Consider the following 19,354-nt stretch of genomic DNA (forward strand, 5'->3'; position numbering starts at 1 on the left):
CAACAGAGCTCAGCCCGGAACACGAATTCCTTCCCTTTCCTGGATCGTTGCAAAACAACCACTCAAACAGGGAGGGAGTCCTTCTCGAACATACCAGTCTCACTGCCTCAGAGGCAGTTTCTTCTTTTTCGGATGTGGTTTCCATTTAATTCATTCATTTATTTACTGCATACCAAAAGCCCTCTTTGTAAGACGGCCAGAAGGACATCAGCGGTGTACTTCCAGCCTGGTTCTCATTCGTGCTCATCCTTTACATCCCATCTGCGCATGCGTGCGCGTGTGACTTTTGCTAAAGGTCCTCTCAGTCATTTGAGATCCCCCAAAAAGAATAAAGGGTTCACGTAAGCAGATGCCAGCCCCAGGTGCTGAGTATTTCATGCCTCCATGGTGGTTTAGTATCAGTACAAGCAAACTCAGGGAAAGTGTTGCTGGAATGACACTACATGTATTAAAAAAGCAAGGGAGCAAGGGACAGCTTGGCTGTGTCACAGACCAGGGGACAGCAGAGAGCCGAATCTTGTCCATAGTGGACGATGGGTGCTGGGACAGCGTCCGTTTCTGACCGCAGGCACAAATCGCACTACTTTACACGAGTGCGCAACTGCAGTCAAGCTGGAAAGCAAAAAGCAGAACTACTAGGAAAGTTATGAACTGTGCCAAAAGAATTAAAAAAAAAAAAAAAAAAAAAAAAAAAAAAAAAACACAAATCATCCATAAGGAAAACTGGAAAAGAGGGGATTTACTCCAAAATATAGCTGTATTTTTTTTATTCCCCTCAAAGGCATTCAAGTTGAAACAGAGCTATGCCATTTGGCTAGAATTGTGTCCATGTGAAGGACTCATCAAATCTCTTACAGAAATGAGAGGGTAGCGGCAGTGGCTCCGCTTTAAGGAGCAGAGGTAAAGTGACCATAAGAGCCTCATAAATGAGAGGTCTGCCCCCAGGGGAAGCGGAGTCCTGCTGCTGCGGTAGCTCCGTAAGGGTCAGAGATACGCGTGTGTGCGCGCGAGTGCGTGCATAGAGGTGTGGCTGGGACCCAGGGGGGAGGGTGTGAGGGGGGCTCACAGGGCATTCCAGCTCAGGATTTCCTGTCTTTCGCTCATGGGGAGTAATGACTTAACTGTACTTCCTCCCCCACCTTCATGCCACCACAACCCTGTACACTTCCACACGCTCTTCCCTTGCTCGATTTCCTTCCCAGAAGCCTCCCGCATCTCCGATATGAAGCGAGCAAAGACGTCTAGAAACCAACTCCGAACTGAAGCGGTAACAGAGCGGAGAGTTTTTAGGGCCAGCTCAGGGACGCTGGGACAGGAGAGTCATCCCCACATCGCTGCACTCCACACACTTACCCAGTGGGCAGAGAAGTAGACCCCCACATAGGATCCTTCCAGAGAGCTGCTGTCTGTTGACTGTCCATTGTTCCTGAGGAGGGGCCCTGCCACCACCTCAGCAAAAGGCTTTGGCCCCCACGGAAACTCCAGGCCTGAGGATGGGAGGGGGTTGGGGAACAAGAACTATGAGTTCAACCCACACTTACTTTCAGGATCATCTTACCACCAGTGTGACTTTTCTGTGATGAGCTGGATGATCACACTGCTCGAGGTTACTAAAGGCATAATACATTTAATGACTGATTACTATGATTAGTATGTCTGGCGCAGCTCAGAGATGATAAACACAGACATATGTGGAATTCATTCATTATTCATCAATTTACCACTAAAGGCCATCACACAAGCTCTTTGTATTCACTGTCATCCGCATCTCTTTAAATATAGACCAGATGTAAGAGAAATTAGCCTGATGCAAATGTGGTTTTAATGTCGATTAAATGAAAACCATTTTTGTTTTCATTGTGGGGGTGAAAGGAAACCCTCTACCCTACAACATTCAGTCCGTTATCAAGTTTAAAAAATTTTTTTTTTTATATATATACACACAGTATATATGTGCACACACACACCTGCTTTGTAAATCTACCAGCCTTTTGGGTACAATGACAGTCCAGTGGAAATGGATTTCACCATAAGAAATAAAGAATTTATAAAAACGATCACCATAAATAAAACATAGGATGACGTTCTATAAAAGCCACCGCATATAGTCTTCATGATACAAGAGCAGCTTGCTCATACTCGGACCATGCTGATTTGCGTTGGCAAGTTCGCAACCATTAATATCACATGCCAAGGGGCGATTGCAAGAGTAGAAGGCCCAGGATATAAACTCCTTCCAATTTTGGCTACTGCTTTCTTTTCCAGACACAACTTCTTGCGCTGGAATGGGAGGGAAGTGGTTGCGGTTAATACGTCCTTTTTAGACACATTCCTCATAGAGCCACAGCTAACGTACCGCACAAACAGCGCAGTATTACTTGGCGAGGCTGGCCATTATTAAGCACACAGCGAATGTCATTTTACTCAGGAGGAACCTATCCAGGGCTTCAGTGATGTTTCCCTTCTTTATTCTGTAATGAGCAATGTCTGTTTTTCAATAGTCTGAGTAATAAGAGTCCTGGTTTGACCCAAGAACATAAATGTCAAAATACGTTGCCTGCAGCTATAAGCAACATCAGTCCGCTGTATGGAGTTTGATGGCCCCTGTTAAAAGCTCAGCGATAAAGCATGGGAAACATTACCTGGGGTTACACGCGAATCCCTCGCATCACCACTTGATGCGGTACCGATGGCATTGTGGTGCAGTGGGTGGCGTTAGTGCCTTACACTGCTCTTGGGCTGTCGCTTTGAATCCTGCTCCATCTGTGGAGTTTATGTGTTCTTCCTATGTTTGCCTGGGTTTCTTTCCATACCTGTGACATGTGTTTCACGTGAACTGCTAAGTCTAGACCTGAGTGCGAGTGTGTGCCAGAATGCTCTGTTGTGTGGATGGGAAGATATTTGTAAGCAGCGCACACTATTGTATCTGCTGTTGTAAGTTGTGTCTTCAGGGTTTATGGGGGGGGCGTTGATGATTACTTTGGTTGATATATTTATTATATCAAACTGTGAACATGCATCATAGGCATGGGGGTCAGTTGAGCTTATGCATAGACCCATGTGTGAAAGATTGAAGAGTGTACCTATACACTAGTATCCATGTACATCTGATATTTGTGCCATTCCTTGCTTGTGAAGACATTTACTTACAAGACACTTTTGGTGACATGTCACAGCAAAAACTTGGCTTAATTTCACGGTAAGGAGGGTGCAGAAGTGGTTTACCATGGGCTTCTTCAGTGCACGTGTTTGAATTGCAAACATGGGGAGAGCACACCAACTCCACACATACTTAGGGGCGCAGGTTCAGTTCTGGCTAAGCGCAGCTCAGGCACAGAGGCACCGGCACTACCTTTGTGTCATTGCACCACAAAAGAAACAGAAATTTAGAGATGAGTGCAATACAAGAATAGCTTGGACACGTCAAACTGAATCCATCCACACAAGTTCCAACGCAATAAAAAGTGTGGTTTGCTCCACACAATGCATGTATTTGTGTCTGATGATCGTGCGAGAGGCATCGTGCCCAGGACCTCAGAAGGACAACAGGACTGCAGTAGAGAAACAGGAAAAGGGATGCTCACCACCCCAGCGTACACACCTTTAGGGTCATCTCGGACGACCAGGAGTCCATTTCGACATACCACCTTCCCCGTGGCCACGTCCACAAACACAAGGGAAGGAATGCTGGTCACTTTATACTTGTTCCACAGTTTCATCTGGACAGAGAGAGAGAACACAACAACCCATAACATATCTACCCAGAGAAGCCCGAGGAATCCCCGGCTGCCCCTTGCAAAAATCCTGCAGCAGTGCGATAGAATGGCACGGAAGTCGTATCGATTACACCACATTTTCAACCTTATTTCTTCAATGACTTCCAATTTATCCACATTCCCATATGGACAAGTTAGAAGAAGTTGAACATAGTTATTGCAGTTTAAAAAAAAAAAAAAAAAAAAAACCAGGAGCTGCGTGAAGTATAATTATCTCTGTGCCTTTGGAGAGAAACTTTCTTGTACGTTAAAAGGGACTCAGAAATGTGCCATGCTGAATTAAACAGCAGCCGAGTCGGCCCACAGCGAATTAGTTGAAGGCTAAAATCAAACACTACGGGGCTGATTCCACTTTAAAGAGGATGGCATCTGAAGGAATTCAAACCCAGCGTTCTTCCCTCTTCCCCCTCCTGCAGAAAGGCATGTGAAGTAACTGTAAACAAAAATCCACACTTGACAAAGACGTTTGCCACGGAGTCTCTGTAGCCATGCTACTGTAGGCGGTTCTGCGTTCCTCTCTGAAGCGAAGACAAATCCGTAAATAATTCAACGCCGAATCTGTGAGGTACAAGACGGGAGGCCTTTGAAGAGACAGCGGAACCGAGTTTTAAAACTCTATTAGGACACTGGCACAGCTGTTGAACGTCAATGTCCTGCAACACAAATTCTCAAACCAGATTGCACACAACTTCCGCTCTTACCCACGGCGGCGGTGACCAAGGTGTGTTTGGAAACGTGACGGATTATGTGGTAATATATATATATATATATATTTATTGAAAACACAAGTAACAAGTCTAAAGCAATAGGCTCAGTTTGTCAGATTTACTTTGACACAAATTGAAGGATCAGACTAAGTAATGACTAATAAAGCAGAACTGTGACCAAAACGTTTAAATCACCCAACTTCAGATTCCTTCAGTAAAGCATAGTACTGAAAAATTGACCCGTGTTAGAACAATAAGAATAGAGGTGTGTGTGTGTGAGAGATACATATACTGTATATACACACACACAAACACACACACATTTTCAGAACCGCTTGTCCCATACGGGGTCACGGGGAACCGGAGCCGAACCCGGCAACTCAGGGCGTAAGGCCGGAGGGGGAGGGGACACACCCAGGACGGGACGCCAGTCCGTCGCAAGGCACCCCAAGCGGGACTCGAACCCCAGACCCACTGGAGAGCAGGACTGTGGTCCAACCCACTGCGCCACCGCACCCCCTCTTACTGTATACATAATATATAAAATAAAGTGAACTACAGGGTGGTGAAAAATGAAGTACACTCATCCCTCACACAACAAGGTTAATTGGTCCCATTGTATCAAACTATTATAGAGGGGGAAGAAATAACTGGTTGAAGGAGAAAACATGATTTTTTTTTGAAAGGAGAAATTTCAATTAAAAAAAGGTATCGCTATGCAGACCACCACATTTCATAATCTTTGTAAGAAAAAAAATTTATTACATTTTCATTCATCAATAACTGTCAATGAAGGATTGTGTAGCGTGTAAACAAAGCCGTGAGGCAGGGTACACAGTACACGGAAACATTTCGTTAATTTGGCTCTGATGTTTATTTACATTTATTTAGCTGACACTTCTCCAAAGCGGCTTACAATGTTAATATTACAATTATTTACCCATTTATACAGCTGGTTAATTCTACTGGAGCAATTTAGGGTAAGTACCTTACTCAAGGGTAGGGGAGCTGGAGGTGGGATTTGAACCCCGGATGTCTGGGCTCAAAGACAGCAGCTCTAACCACTACTCCACTTGCTGTGCTTTATTATTACACTTCAAACGGTTTTGGAGAAAATCAGCAAAATGAATTAATCATAAGCATTTAATGTACTATTTCAGTTGCGATATTCATCTTAACCGATGACTGCGACTCGTTGAAACTGTCAACGTGATAAAGGGAAGGTAGGAAGTATATATTTGGTTTTAATACATAGCTGGAGGCTTGAATGTGTCCACCCAGTGCATATATTAAAAGGGGAGCGCAGCCACTACCATTCGTACCCTAGCCATGGTCATTACTTCCAGGATAACGAAGAGATCAATACACTTGATTTAGCCAGAAAACAGCCAGACTGACTGTCATTGAAGGACAAAAACCTTTTGGGTTTGACACCCCTAGTATGTGTGTTTCCCTGCCAAGCAGAAGAGTGAAAATGATAAACTAGTGGATGTCGGCGCATACATCACTGGAGCGGTGATGCCAGAGCAGCTTGATCAGCTTTAGGGAAGAGAGACATAAATAGAGCAAGAACCACAGGGGAAAGATCGGAGGAAACAGCTACTCTACCAGCTGGCGGCCTTAAGCCGAAAGAGAGAACACGGCTCTGCCGTATCAGCGAAGCCCTGGGGAGCTGTGACCACCACTACATCCAGTAACAAAACCATCACGAGGCTGCCGGTGATCAAATGTAAAGGACACCGTATTATTTTTTTCATGAGTCACAGGAAAATGGTGGGGGTTGGTTTGAACTTAGAAAATCAGGGAATGAGTCAAAGTTTGGGCTATGGCAGATGTGAATGCCTTTATAACCCACTGAAACTGAGAACCATTACTTTCTACTCTCAGTATTAGATATGCAGAGCAAAAAAAAAAAAAAAAGCTGTGGTTCTTTCCGCTGTTTACAGCAACTCCAGCGAGACCTCAGGGAAGATCCACAGCACACAGGGGTTTAGGGGTCTGAAGTCATCGGACCTACAAGTACAGTATCTTGTTCTGGTTTAGAGGACTGGAATGTATATAATTTAAATGGTTTTATGTGGGGCTTTTTTTTAATAAACTAAAAGATGCCCTGATAGCATTGCTATTGGCTCTGGTTCTGGTTCTAGACAAAATCCTACCCTCTACTTTTTAGATCTTTTTTGCAGGGTCAAAAGTACTACCCTGAAACACCTTTTCAGAAAAGAAAAGACATATAGACTTGCAAATATTAAAGTATTTTCTGATCCTCCTACTGTCTCTGCTCAGGGGGTCAGAGACCAGTGTCCAAACACGTAGAGTGCCAGGGAGCGCAGAAACACCAAGGTCTGGGCAAGGCCATCCCCAGCTGGCCTAGCCCCTTTTCGAACCCTCCGGAACATGGTGCGCGGAGAATGACCGAAAAGCCAGGCCGCTACATCAAAGGGACCGTCCACAAAGTCCATTCAGCTGCTTTTCTCTACGCCCGCAATTTATGGTGCTCCTAAATAACGTCCCCCTCACGCTTTGGCTGCAGTTCAGAGAACCGCAGGAGAGCAAACCGTTCACAGTGAGGATTGGCGAGTAAGAAGCGTACAACAAGGATCCATGATTCCCAAGAAGATGAGAAATGATTAATACAATCACATCTATAACGACAGGTGGGAATTTAAATTGCCGTAGAAGTGTTTACATTTACAATTATTCATTTAGCTGATGCTTTTCCTCCATAGCGACCTACAATGTTAAGGTACTTACAATTATATACCCATTAATAAAGTCACGGAATTTTTTTTTTTTTTTTTTTTAAACACTGGAGCTATTTGAAGCAAGTACTTTGCTCAAGGGTACCACAGCCAGAGGTGGTAATTGAACCTGCAACCTCTGGGTCCCAAGGCAGTAGCTCTAACCACTACGCTACCAGCTGTTCCTAGATTTAAGAAAATAGCAAGGATTTTGTGTTCACCAAGAGGGCTGTTTAAATTTTAGGATGCGAGGCTTTGTAAGCGAGCCCCAGCTACCGGCCCACACGGATGTGCGGGGTGCTTCCATGTGCTCTCAGGGGGGATAGTTCACTGGTGGAACCTCTGGAAACAAGATGCTACAATGCAACAGCAGAGCAGAATAGGCATCGGGTGGCAGCCTGTTCAGACTTAGCCGAGGATAAAGCGACCACGCGGCTCCTTCGACGAGCCCCCAGTAGGAGGGTGAACAAAAGCTGCCCCCCACATCCCGCCTGTGGGGAAAGATGGTCACAGGAGTGAGAGCCAAAGCGCCATATATGGTTGGCACCCTCCCCCACCGCTTCCCCGACACCACAAGGTTGCACACAACTGCTCACATTTCGAACGTTAGGAGAAATGACAAAGACAGATGTTAGGAGCACAATCGCATCACTGTGCCGAAACCGCAGGTCCTCCCAGCGAGCACCGCGCCGCATGCTGAAGTTTGGAAACACAACATGCTGCGCGCTTAATTCTGAACCGACCAACCCTGTTTACAAGAGGTGCCGTTTCGTTCTCCCCAAGAAAGCACGGGAGCCACAAAACCAGTTTTCTGTAGGGAGCTCTGCGGCAGCTAGAGTCGGGGGGTCGGGGCTGCAGCCTTGGAGCCTTGCACTCATCGGACCCGGATTCCAACTCCCACACGCAGTTGCGTAAATGAGCAACTCACTAACGCACGCTTAACAGCGCAAGTCACTTTGGAGCAAAGCGTCAAATGAACAAATGCAAATGGGAATTTACGCCGGTCACATGAGGAAATGTGAAGGAGAGGTCAGCAAGTTCACACTCAGTGGTGGGAATCGCATGAGGGATCATCATCGTTGTCAAAACATTACTCTTTATTAACAGCTCACATGCCCTCAGGGCTACTTATTTATCCCTGCGGATGACGGTTGTCGATATTGCTCCGCAGGCTCCCTGCGAACAGCTCCGAATGCGGGGAAGACAGAAAATCCATAGCAGCAATCCACTTAGTGGCTCGTCGACGCATTAGCCGGGCTTCAGTTCCGTTTTCTACCCGCTAATTGGATCACGGACTGCGGTGGGATCAATCGCACGCTCCATCGCGTTGCCACGCTGCTCAGACAACAGCAGGTGTGGCGGGAATCCTGGCCGCTACGGCGCAGATGCCGCTTCGGACACATGGCGCAGCTGTGCGTTTCTGCACACTTTGGCGTAGGAAAGGCTAAAAGGGAACCCCGGGTCACGTGGCGGAAGAAATCGGTTGCGATGGGGGAGAGCGAGCGGGAGGTCCTCGGAGCTGTGCACGAGAAAAGACCTTTTTCCTATCCTGAAACTAACCGAATGCTCCTCCTCCGGAATGTATGTCGCACCTACCGGTGACGGCGGAATTAGAAGCTAATAAAAGCCATTTGTCTCCTGAGAGCTCTAGCTCTTTGTTCCACCTGAGCCACATTACTTAGTAAAGCTCAAAGAACAGCTAGAAAACATTTTAATACCTTTAAAAAAAAAAAAAAAAAAAAAAAAATCCAGTATTGCACTTCTTTATTGGGTTAACCACAACAGCTGGAAGCACCACAACAGCTAAAATTCCACACTGTATAAGAGCAGCCCAAAAATGTAGGCTTGCCATTTTTATTGACAGGAAACATATTGTGCAGTGATTTACCTTGGGACAAGGACGCAAACACTGCAGTGTTTTAAAGAGTACTGCTGAGCAGACAACCTTTCAGTGGATCCAAAGAGAAACTTACTGCCAATGTGTATTTTGCCAGATTGATCTACTGCTAAAATCCGTAAACCTGCAATCTGCTCAACGTTTAACACAAAAAATCTTGGACAGACAATCTGAAACAATTGTTTAAACTAAGACGTAAAAGCTCGTTGGCGGGGACAGTGCAGGAAAGAGAGCAGAACCGTGGATCCACCTACTGAGTACTTTGCGACAGACAATCGGGTGGAACCACATAAACACGCCAAGCATATTGAGATGCTACAGGACATCGCAGCTACTCAACTGTCCTCAGACACTGCTAGTGATCTCAACACCCCACTGTCCCCACCATCTCTCTCAGGAGGCCTCCACAAATGTCTCACTATTCCTCCCTCAGCCAGGAACACTAACCCTAAGTGCTCCGATTTTACTGGGGGAATGATTTTAATAGAGCAAGCCTGCGGGCAGGTTGAACGGCGCTGAGAAAGGTTCACCGTGCAGCACACACAGCAAGACCACCGTTAGCAAAGCGGACTGCCGGAGGAACGGGAAGCATCCTGTGGCTTTCAAAGTGCTCAAAGTAAAAACGACCACACACAAGAATAACGCTCCAAAAGCTGAACTGCTACGGACACGGACGGAATGCCATGACCTACTAGAGCATCACAAACATATGTCTTTTAAATAATAAATTAAAATATAATTTTAAAAAAAAAAAAAAAGAAACCCCAAAAGCCATCACTGCACAGTGAATGTAAAGTGACATTTTTAGGACTCAAATGAAAAAGAGGGGCTAGGAAAATATAAAACCTACTTTGTCCTTCTCTGTAGATGGGGAGAAGTAATGACCATCTACCACCCCAAAACTTGGCGTCAGTGCCAGAACCCAGCTTTTCAAATGAAACTGGTTCTGTGCATTTGTCTTCAACTAAAAACAGGATAGATGGAAGGGAATGGTGCTTGATGAGGGATTAAAAACTTAATACAAACAAAAGTACACCTCTGCCCATGCCTCCTGGATGCTGCATTATCGCAGTGTCATTAACTTGCTGAAATATTCATAGAAGAGCCGCTGTATGATGGACTGCTCAAACGCTCCTGATGGCAGAGCGCTATAATACATTGCTGAGACAAGGGCAAAATTGCTGTTCGATAGAGAGCCAGTTTCCATGGTAATACCCCTCCTCCTCCTCCTCTCCCAAGCCAGGACAAGTCAGAGTGCCTGCTACATTGTGGCATCTTAGTTAATAATTCAGTGATAAATTTACAGTTTTGTCAGGAAAACAGGTGTTGGAATGTCAGAGGGCTTAGACTGTGTGTGTGTGGGGGGGGGGGGGGGGAGGGGAGGCGGGGCTTCATGAAGCTCTCGTCCGGAGGTGAATAGCCTGTCTCCTGAAAGAAAGTCCTTAATCCATGGGCCCAGATTCCTAATGGCTGGGATTCCACGTGCGGGCTCCCCATTGGGTGCTGCTGGCACCGTTTTGTAAGGTATGAAAAGCAAAGGCAGTGAATTGTACAGCAGAATGCCGTTGGCTGCCAGCTCCCTGGGAAATGCACCATTGTCTCACATATGCTGATTGGTCAGGTCACAGGTTAGAGTTCAAGCACAAAAGGAAGGGGGTTATTCTTGCCTCTAAATTATTTTCTGCAACTCCTCCCCTTGTATTGATGCATTTAGCTCCTTTTATTCGGTCTTGTAACAAACCAGCCTTTGAACACAAGGTGTATGTGACCCGAGGACAAGCAACCAGTGACAAACATCCACACGGACTCTTTGCTTCGTTCATGTAGAAGGTGGTTTTCCACAATGGAGGGTCAACTGGAGATCAGACCAGATTCCAGCAGGTACCAATCAAGTAGTTACTTCATTCCACAGTACTGCTCAGACATTCATCAGCACTGGTTTCTGCCCAACCTCCATCAAAGGGCAGTCTTCTGCTCCAACACCAGATGGGCACATGCAATGCTGCTCACAACTCATATCTGAGAATGGTAGGAAGAACTGATTTTATGCCCTTTTTTTTTTTTCTTTTTTAAATCCACGGTACCTTCACTCATTCTCTACTGCGGCAGTGTTTGATGGTAAATAACTTTTTCCAATCTTAAACACAGGATTCAAGTCCCAGTACACCTTGAATGGGACAGTAGCTAATGGCCAGTCATGCAGGCTCACACAAGAGTAATTTAGAGTCACCGATTCACTTAAACTACATACTTGGACAGCATGAAGAAACCAGAGTACCATGCAAACACAACAAAGACCATACAGAACTGGGGCTGGATTCAAACCCAAATCCTTGAAATTGTGAGTAGCATTCTACCAAAAATAATTCACATCTCAAATTATTTAAATGTTAAGTGTTGAGACATTCTTGGCCTTTGGACGGAATTAAAACCTCCAGGTGTTGCATGCACAGACATGCTCAGTGGGACTCAACACAGGTAGGAAAGATATAGATACATGGTCTCATATCTGGGCCCTGCAACCTTCTGAATACAATATCAGACTAATAACGTGGACTAGTACATGTAGCTGAATATAGACACTACAGTATTTGTCATCAGACTCAGTTTCAATCACCTGAAGCCAAGAGGAAGCCTTCCATTCCATAGTAAGCAGCCATACTCCTAAAAAAAAAAAAAAAAAGGTCTGGGAACATTTCAGGGGCGATATTTATAGCTTCCCTCGTAATTTCCAAGGCCTCGCATCTGAAGCGGGGCCCCCCTGGTGAGCATGGCGCCGACCCTTGTAAATCTCAGCAGTACAACCTGTAAACCAATCCAGACAGCTGGCTGCAAGAGCCCGTTCTGCCCCCACCCCCAATACCGTTCACTGCAGTCTGTACACTGGATCCTCAATTTATTAACAAAATTGGGACCAGATTCTGTACACAACTTCAAAAGTCACTTTTACCATTGAAACAATCAATAACAACCACACAACACGGGCGTACCAGCCGTTATTCATGGACTATGTTCTGTAAAAACCTCACGTAAAGCTGTAGTTAATCTTAAAAAATGTGCAGTAACACTTCTATTGTCAATAACTGCTTTCCCAATGCGGGGTCTCTATCCCAAAAGAGAAAGGCATGAGCCAGGGTACACTCAGGACAGGAAGTCTGTTCACAATTCTACACTTGTCTTAATGCTTGTTTTATTGTTCTTTAATCAACATTAAAACAAAATTAAAATGGAAAATGATGGAAAATTTAATTAAACTCAACAACCTCATATTCAATCCCAGTCGACCGATTCATTACGTCAACATATCCAATGCAGTTGTGGCTAAAAACACATTGGCACTCATGCACGTTTTTCAAATATTGCAACATACCTCCCAGAAAATTGTTGCGGTCAAAAGTAATTCAGTATCCGCATATGTATGTATTTTGTTTGCATTTAGGAAACCCTAAAATGGCCTGGGCAATGTTACTGGCACTTTCAAGCAATTGGAAATAGATTAAGCAAGTGATTCCCCTTAATACTGGAAGTGAACTCAACTGTGGTGGTTAACAGGTGCCTGCAGTATAAAAACTACTCAATTCAATCACTTAAAATAAAAAAAAAAAAAAAGAGGAGTCATACTCCTGTTTTGTCCCACTGTATACCAGAGTGAATACGGAGAAAGGAAACGAGTTCAGAGAATTCTTTGATTTTCTTAGGAGGTTAGAGAAGATGTCAGCGTTCCCATCAACACTATGTAATGTTAGAGAAGTTTAAGGCCAATGGCACTGCAGCCAACCTCCCTGGATGTGGTAACACCTCGGTTCTGCTCACAACCTGACCAAAGACCTCAGCAAAGAACTGACAGAGGTGGGGAAAGCACCTTGATCATCTGCTATACAAATTCAGGCTGACACCTTCAGACACAAGGTATGACAGCTTCAACTTGCACCTTCCATTGTCAACTCAGTGAAGGGCAGCTATGACAAGACCCTGGAGGACCCCACAGATGAGAAAGACATCAGAAAACCCAACTTCAATTTGTCAAAACATAACTGAACATGATAAAAATCAGCTCAGGCTAATCTACCGCGGTATATAAAACCAAAATTAGAGCTTTTCCCATAAAGCACAGTCTGTTTACAGAAAACAAAGATGAAGCCGTCAAAGAACGAACACCTTCCCTACAGTAAAATGGGGGCGGTCCAGTGATATTTTGGGGTTGTTTTGCTGCCTCTGGCACTGAGTGCCTTGAGCATGTGCAAGGTATCATGAAATCAGGAGAATGTCAAAGCATTTTGGAGCACCATGCCATACCCAGTGTCAGAAATCTGGGTCTCTGTCAACGGTCATGAGTCTTCCAGCAAAGTGACCACAAAAACACTTCAGAAAAACCCACCTGCAAACGATTCTGGTCAAAATGCTGGAATGTTCTGAAGTGGCCGGCCTAAAGTCCTGATCTAAATCCCCAAGAAAAACCTGTGGAATAATGTGTGAAGTAAGTGGTGGGAGAACAAAAACAAAGCCCCGTTTTACAATGTTGCATTGATGGCTGTAAATTATGTATTTATAGGCATCCCTCAATTTATGAAGTTAGGACAATGAGCTCAAACAGAACTCACTTTCTCACTTGCTATCAATTTAAAATAAAAGTATCCTGGTGGAAATGAAAGTTAATTTAAAATGCAGTCGCTGCGAGACACCCAGACACTGACTGAGACCAAACAGTAATAAATATGAGTGCTTTGATTGAAGCAGCAGGCCACCTGATATCTCATATATATAGAGTGGTCATTGTTAGACCTTACAACAAAATAACAGCGCTCAAAAATATTGTCATGTTGTATACCAAGGACTACCCGTAATGCAGATGTCTCCCACTTTAACATGTTAAGATTTGTATTAAAGAAAAACAGGATAATGCTATAATAAATAAAAATGGTTTGTAAGTTTCAATTTTCACTTTAAAAAAAAAAAAAAAAAAAATCTTGGGGCTATATTAAAATGAGAACTAATATAAAACTAAAAAAAATTGCTTCTCTAAGCAAACTGCTATACTTAGTGCCAACTCTTCTCATCTGAAACAATGTGCAATGTCTCATCTTATTAATTTCCAAGACCACATATAAAGCGTAAATACTGAGTTTAATCAGGGCGCTCCCATACTCCTGTTCTTGTTGGGAGTGTTGTACTACCAGCAAATGACTCACTGAAGATACACAAGCTATTTTTGCTCTGCAACAGACAAACTTCGGAAAATAGAAAAGTGGACAAAATACACACCAAAAAAAAAAAAATCTGAGAAATTTTTAATCCTCCACAACTTTCAACTTAAATGTTTGTAATATGAGGAGCCAGTCTACTATTCCAGCAAATAGCCTAGAATTAAAAATGCCTGTAGCAATAAAGCTTCGGAAAACCGGATTTATAATAAAATAAAAAAAAAAAAAAAAAAAAAAAAAAAAAAAAAATCCAGTTAACTTTTTATCCTTGGAGGACAATTACATGCACTGTCTTCTAGAACAGTGTCACACAAGAATTCTCCCCTAAGGACAAAAAATGGTCCTACGCTATTAACCACTTTGATTTATGATTTTAAGAACCATTAACTGCCATAACTGCCAATAAGTTGTCAATTTTATCAGTCAGACAATAAAAATGTCCAAAAATTAAGCTTTAAATCAAGTTGAAATGACATAAATCCTTGAAGCTGCAGGCTTTGAAGTGCACTGGGTGTCCACACTTTGGCAGCAGACATGTGTGCACCAGGGTTAGGGGAACACAGGCAGTTGAAGACCAGTTAGTTCATCAGGTTCCCATCACATAAGAGCTGGGTTTTTATAGGACAGCTGTGAGGTCAAAGGTCATGAATGAATACCCAGGCTGTCAGACCATCTACAGCTCCTGGAGAGCACAGAGGTAGGAACACATCCAACCTAATGGATATGGTCATGTTTGGGGGTTCAATCAATGCTGAGAAATGAGGCAGCTTGGAAGTTTTATGGTAGAGACCTACTATGTATTTACTCAAATTAATTGGTTGCCCAAACTGGGCTGAATGTATGTCGCCGTATGGAAGATTGACCTATGTTGTCTTTATGATCCATGTAGCCATAATAAAAGGGGGTACGCATTAACAGCCCTTTGCATAACTACAATTTCCTGGTATCCGATGTTGATGAAAGTAGAGAATTGTGCCAATACCTTCAGTCCTGCTGCTGGTCTCTGACATTCTCACAAAAAACATACTATCTTGAAAGGAATATATGTATGATATTCATGAAAACAATCAGCCTAAATTAACCCAAACTATGATATGCTATTGAACGTAGGAGTCCTATGTGCGACAATAACGGAGGCAGGAGAGCGACTGGTGTGGTGGCTCCAATGTTGCTCGCCTTATTTTTGTATTCCTCTAAATCACGAAGGAACACATACCAAACTATCACTTTAAGCCCATGAGGCATTCCTCATAACTGCAGGAAAAGTAGCCCATAAATCAAATCTAAGGCATTTGCTTGCTAGTAAGAGCAAATCTCATAAATCTGGTAATGATCTGTAACTATTATAATCACCGGACTGAATTTCATTATTTGACAGTCGTCACTCTTGTTTAAGATGTTTGCGAAATACTAAACGCGGCCGTTCATATCTACCGATGGAGACGACATGCTACAATACCTGTCGGTATTTCGAGTCTGCAGTTCCTGCATGTTTTTCCAAGTAAGTGGTATGTGAAATTATTAGATGATGAAAAAGTCACCACAGCAATCAGTCTGTGCTACACAGCGAAAAATACCTTTAATATACTCAAACGCTGAATAAAAATAATAATAAAAAAAAAAAGGTCATGGACAACTGCCACTGGCTTCGTGTAACAAAACAGTTCAGAGCAGAAAAACTAAACATATTTTGTGCATGATGAGGTCAACAGGGTCCTCAACTTCTCAAGTGTGTTTGAGGTCATTATGAAGAGGCTGCAAGTTTGTTTGGCACCGATACATATCCAAGCTTCGCAGCGACTCTGACAAGGGGGGGGATATAAAGCAAACAAACCAGTCAGATAAACACTACAGCCATTCAAGCCCCGTTCTTCTGACCAGTTCCACATGCATATAGTAGGACGTGCAGCTGTTAAAAATCTATTTGAGCCAGGCAGTTAGCCCAAATCGCTCACGCTACGCTGCCAATAAGATATATAAAGGAGTAAAAAGTACAATACACTACAGGCCAAGAAACTTGCTTTAGATAAAAATGGTAAAATAGTAATAAAAATAATAAAGAATAATGGGACACCCTTGGCTAAGCAAACCAGACGGGACCCTGTTGGATGAAGTTCCTGCTGCATACCTGAGGATCCAGACTGTGTGCTTGACAGGTGCAGGTCAGCCAGGATGAAACCTACATCCTCAGTAACTATATCCTGTAAAGGCTCCCATAAGCTGAGACTGTTGCCTTGAGTTTATGTAATTCCGTAAAAATAAATATAATCTCACACGCCACTGAACCAAAGTCTGATGTGAGAGAAGAAACCTCCATGAAGATTGGGGACCATTATTTTTCACGAGACATGGTGACCGCAATTCGGCACGTAGAACGTCATTTGACGCTCCGGTTAAGGTATACATTTACGGGATACGAAGGGCCCCGTACGCGCGAACTCGGACGAGAGCCGGGCCCGATCCTTCCTGAACCTCGCCTCCGAAGGCGCTGGGGGGGAAGACGAAGGCGACACATAAGCGATGCACCCACCCTGCCACGGTGACCTGGAATGTGCTCTAGCACCTGTGCTTGTGGCATTTGAAAATAAACCAGACACAAAAGTGGACGGTGTTCCGTACCACCGGTTACCCTGCCTCTACTGTGGCCATCTCACGGGCAGCCCTGCTCTCGGCTGGGTTCCCTCCGGGTAGCCGGCCGATTCAATCCACGTCGCAGCGCTGTCGCACAGCATGGGAAAGGTCACCACAACCCGCACACGCAGAAAACAGCTCTCTGTGACTCGGAGCTGTCAGAGTACAGGTGTGTGTATAACTTGTGTGCATCTGAGAGGAAGTGCGGATTTGGGCTTGTATGCAGTACATACACACGTGTGTGTGTGTGTGTGTGTGCGCGCGCAACATGCATGTAAACAGCCGGCAGAAATCTGGGCAAACTCATGCTGTAAGGAGATGCACACAAACTACTAAGACCTATTCTGAGCAATTTTAACAGCACTAATGTGTACCATTGCTCTCATTTCACAACTATCCTACAAAACTGCACATAGCAAAATTAAGTCAGGTGTGCTTTCACATATAGCTGTATAATTTCACAAAAGAGCAAAATACAAACTGTACATTTACTCCTTTACATCACAACTGTAAAACACACAATCACTCCAACACCCTATTTTTCAAACGGCTATGTATATACACATCTCAAAACTGAGCAGAAGAAAAACAATAACTGCACGGTAAATGACAGACCTGAACATGATGAGATCAGGTGAGAAATGCAGACAGATCTTTTACCACATAAGGAGGAAGGAGAAAGAGGGGGGGAAAAAAAAAAAAAAAAAATCAGTGCACTGCCATCTCCTTTTCACAGTGGATGAACTTCCACAGCACACTGAGAAAGGCTGCAGGAGAAGAGGTGGGAAACGGGGAGTGGCGGTCCACCCCAGACTGAGCACGACCATGATTAATCATGCTGATTCAAGGTCATCTACTCAGAACACACCATACAACAGGAAATGGGAGAATTAGCTTCCAATTCCCAAGGATGGAGGGGACGGCTATATGGGGCTCAATCCCAGAATCTCTGCCAATGGCATAACCAGCTATTTTGATTTCAATATTCATACTTGGGGTAACTGTCCAACAATTAGTACTTGTCAGTCACATGTGACAATTCTACTGTTTATAGACGATGTTAATTCCATCCAGGGAATTTAGAATCAGCTGGACGGACGCAGACTGCACATATAGGATGCTGTTGGTGTTGTCTGAGCTTAATCTCGCTCTTTCATTCTTTACTGCTGGCTAATTTGTACTCTTTGTATAATGGACTAATGGTATGTTTTTCCTGGAATTCAAAACCAACTCGAGCCATAACGTATGGTTAGAGTTTCCCCATTAGACAGGCTTGCACAGCATCGCCAACGGGATTCTGAGTCGAGTCCCGTTCCTTTGTCTTCCTTTGACGTGAAACAAGTCCGGAGCTGCGAGGCTCAGCCATGTTGAGCGGATCCAATTAAATGCTGTTCCACACTAACAGGATTGCGTGAACTTACCATTCCTGGCCAGCGCCCCACGGACAGTGAACGGCAGGCAGGGTAATGTGTACAAGCAGGCCTGGGATGAAACGCTTCCTGGAATTGCCCCACAAGCGAAACCGACGCACGTGGAGTAATCCAGCCATCGGAGATGGCAGATGTATGGTGACTGGCAAAAGCTGCACAACATGAAACAAATATTGTGACTTTTACCAAAACCGTTGCCAGAGGGTAAAGTCTTTACTAGCCAAGGTGTGAACCTTTAAAACTTCCCAAAACCTGTTGCCTGACTTCCTCCAAATTTGAGCTTCAATTTTCCCCTTTCAGACATATGGGGTTACCACAGTTTCTTTTTCCCCCCCCCCATTTTTTTTTAAATGTTTTTAAAAACTTTACGTTGAATTGAAACATAGTCTTTTTCAAAGCTGCTGTCCGAAGAGATCATTCTTACCCATAGAGTCTAGCTTGAAGAATAAAAGAACACCTTCAGCCAGACTTCCCTACCATTTCCTCCTCCTCCTCCTCCACCCTCCACACACACATTCCTCAGTCTCCACTCCAGCATTCTGCCTGATAAGCTAAGAAAACAAGCCGGCAAACCTTGACACAAACAGCTCCATTCATCCAGCCAAAAAGTCCTACCCCCAAACCAAAACGGTACTTCTCACACCACTGGACTTGGATTCTTCTTCGAAGTGGATGTGGCTCAGAACCCCCCCCCCCCCCACTCACCAAGCCATCAAAGCCTAGGGATACAGACAGCTGGAACATCTCCCAGAAACAATTCAGATACATATGACCCTAGACTAGCTGGATCATTAAAACCACAATGCTTTGGTTAAAGACTGAAACAGGTAAGCTGATCTTGAGCAAGTTTTGAAAGCCAAAGTGCCAGAAGGCAAATGAGAGAGGCTCCAGATGTGCTGTAAAGGTCCTTCATGACAGCTTGTGTTACTATCAGGTCAACAGCAGAGGTTATGCTGCAGATTTCACTACAC

General features: G+C 44.2%; 1 protein-coding gene across 4 annotated transcripts in view; it reads right to left on the reverse strand.

The window, feature by feature from the left end:
• The window catches only part of nxn (nucleoredoxin), a 50,182-nt gene that overhangs the window by 8,141 nt on the left and 22,687 nt on the right, over positions 1–19,354 (reverse strand). For all 4 annotated transcript variants that reach the window (XM_018748255.2, XM_018748257.2, XM_018748258.2 and 1 more), the window contains exons 2-3: positions 3,602–3,719; positions 1,354–1,487 (exon numbers count right to left, since the gene is read on the reverse strand). In XM_018748255.2, the coding sequence (XP_018603771.2) occupies positions 1,354–1,487; positions 3,602–3,719 (252 nt within the window). The remainder of the gene's footprint in view (positions 1–1,353; positions 1,488–3,601; positions 3,720–19,354) is intronic.

Source organism: Scleropages formosus, chromosome 10 (assembly GCF_900964775.1).
Source record: "Scleropages formosus chromosome 10, fSclFor1.1, whole genome shotgun sequence".
NCBI lineage: Eukaryota > Metazoa > Chordata > Actinopteri > Osteoglossiformes > Osteoglossidae > Scleropages > Scleropages formosus.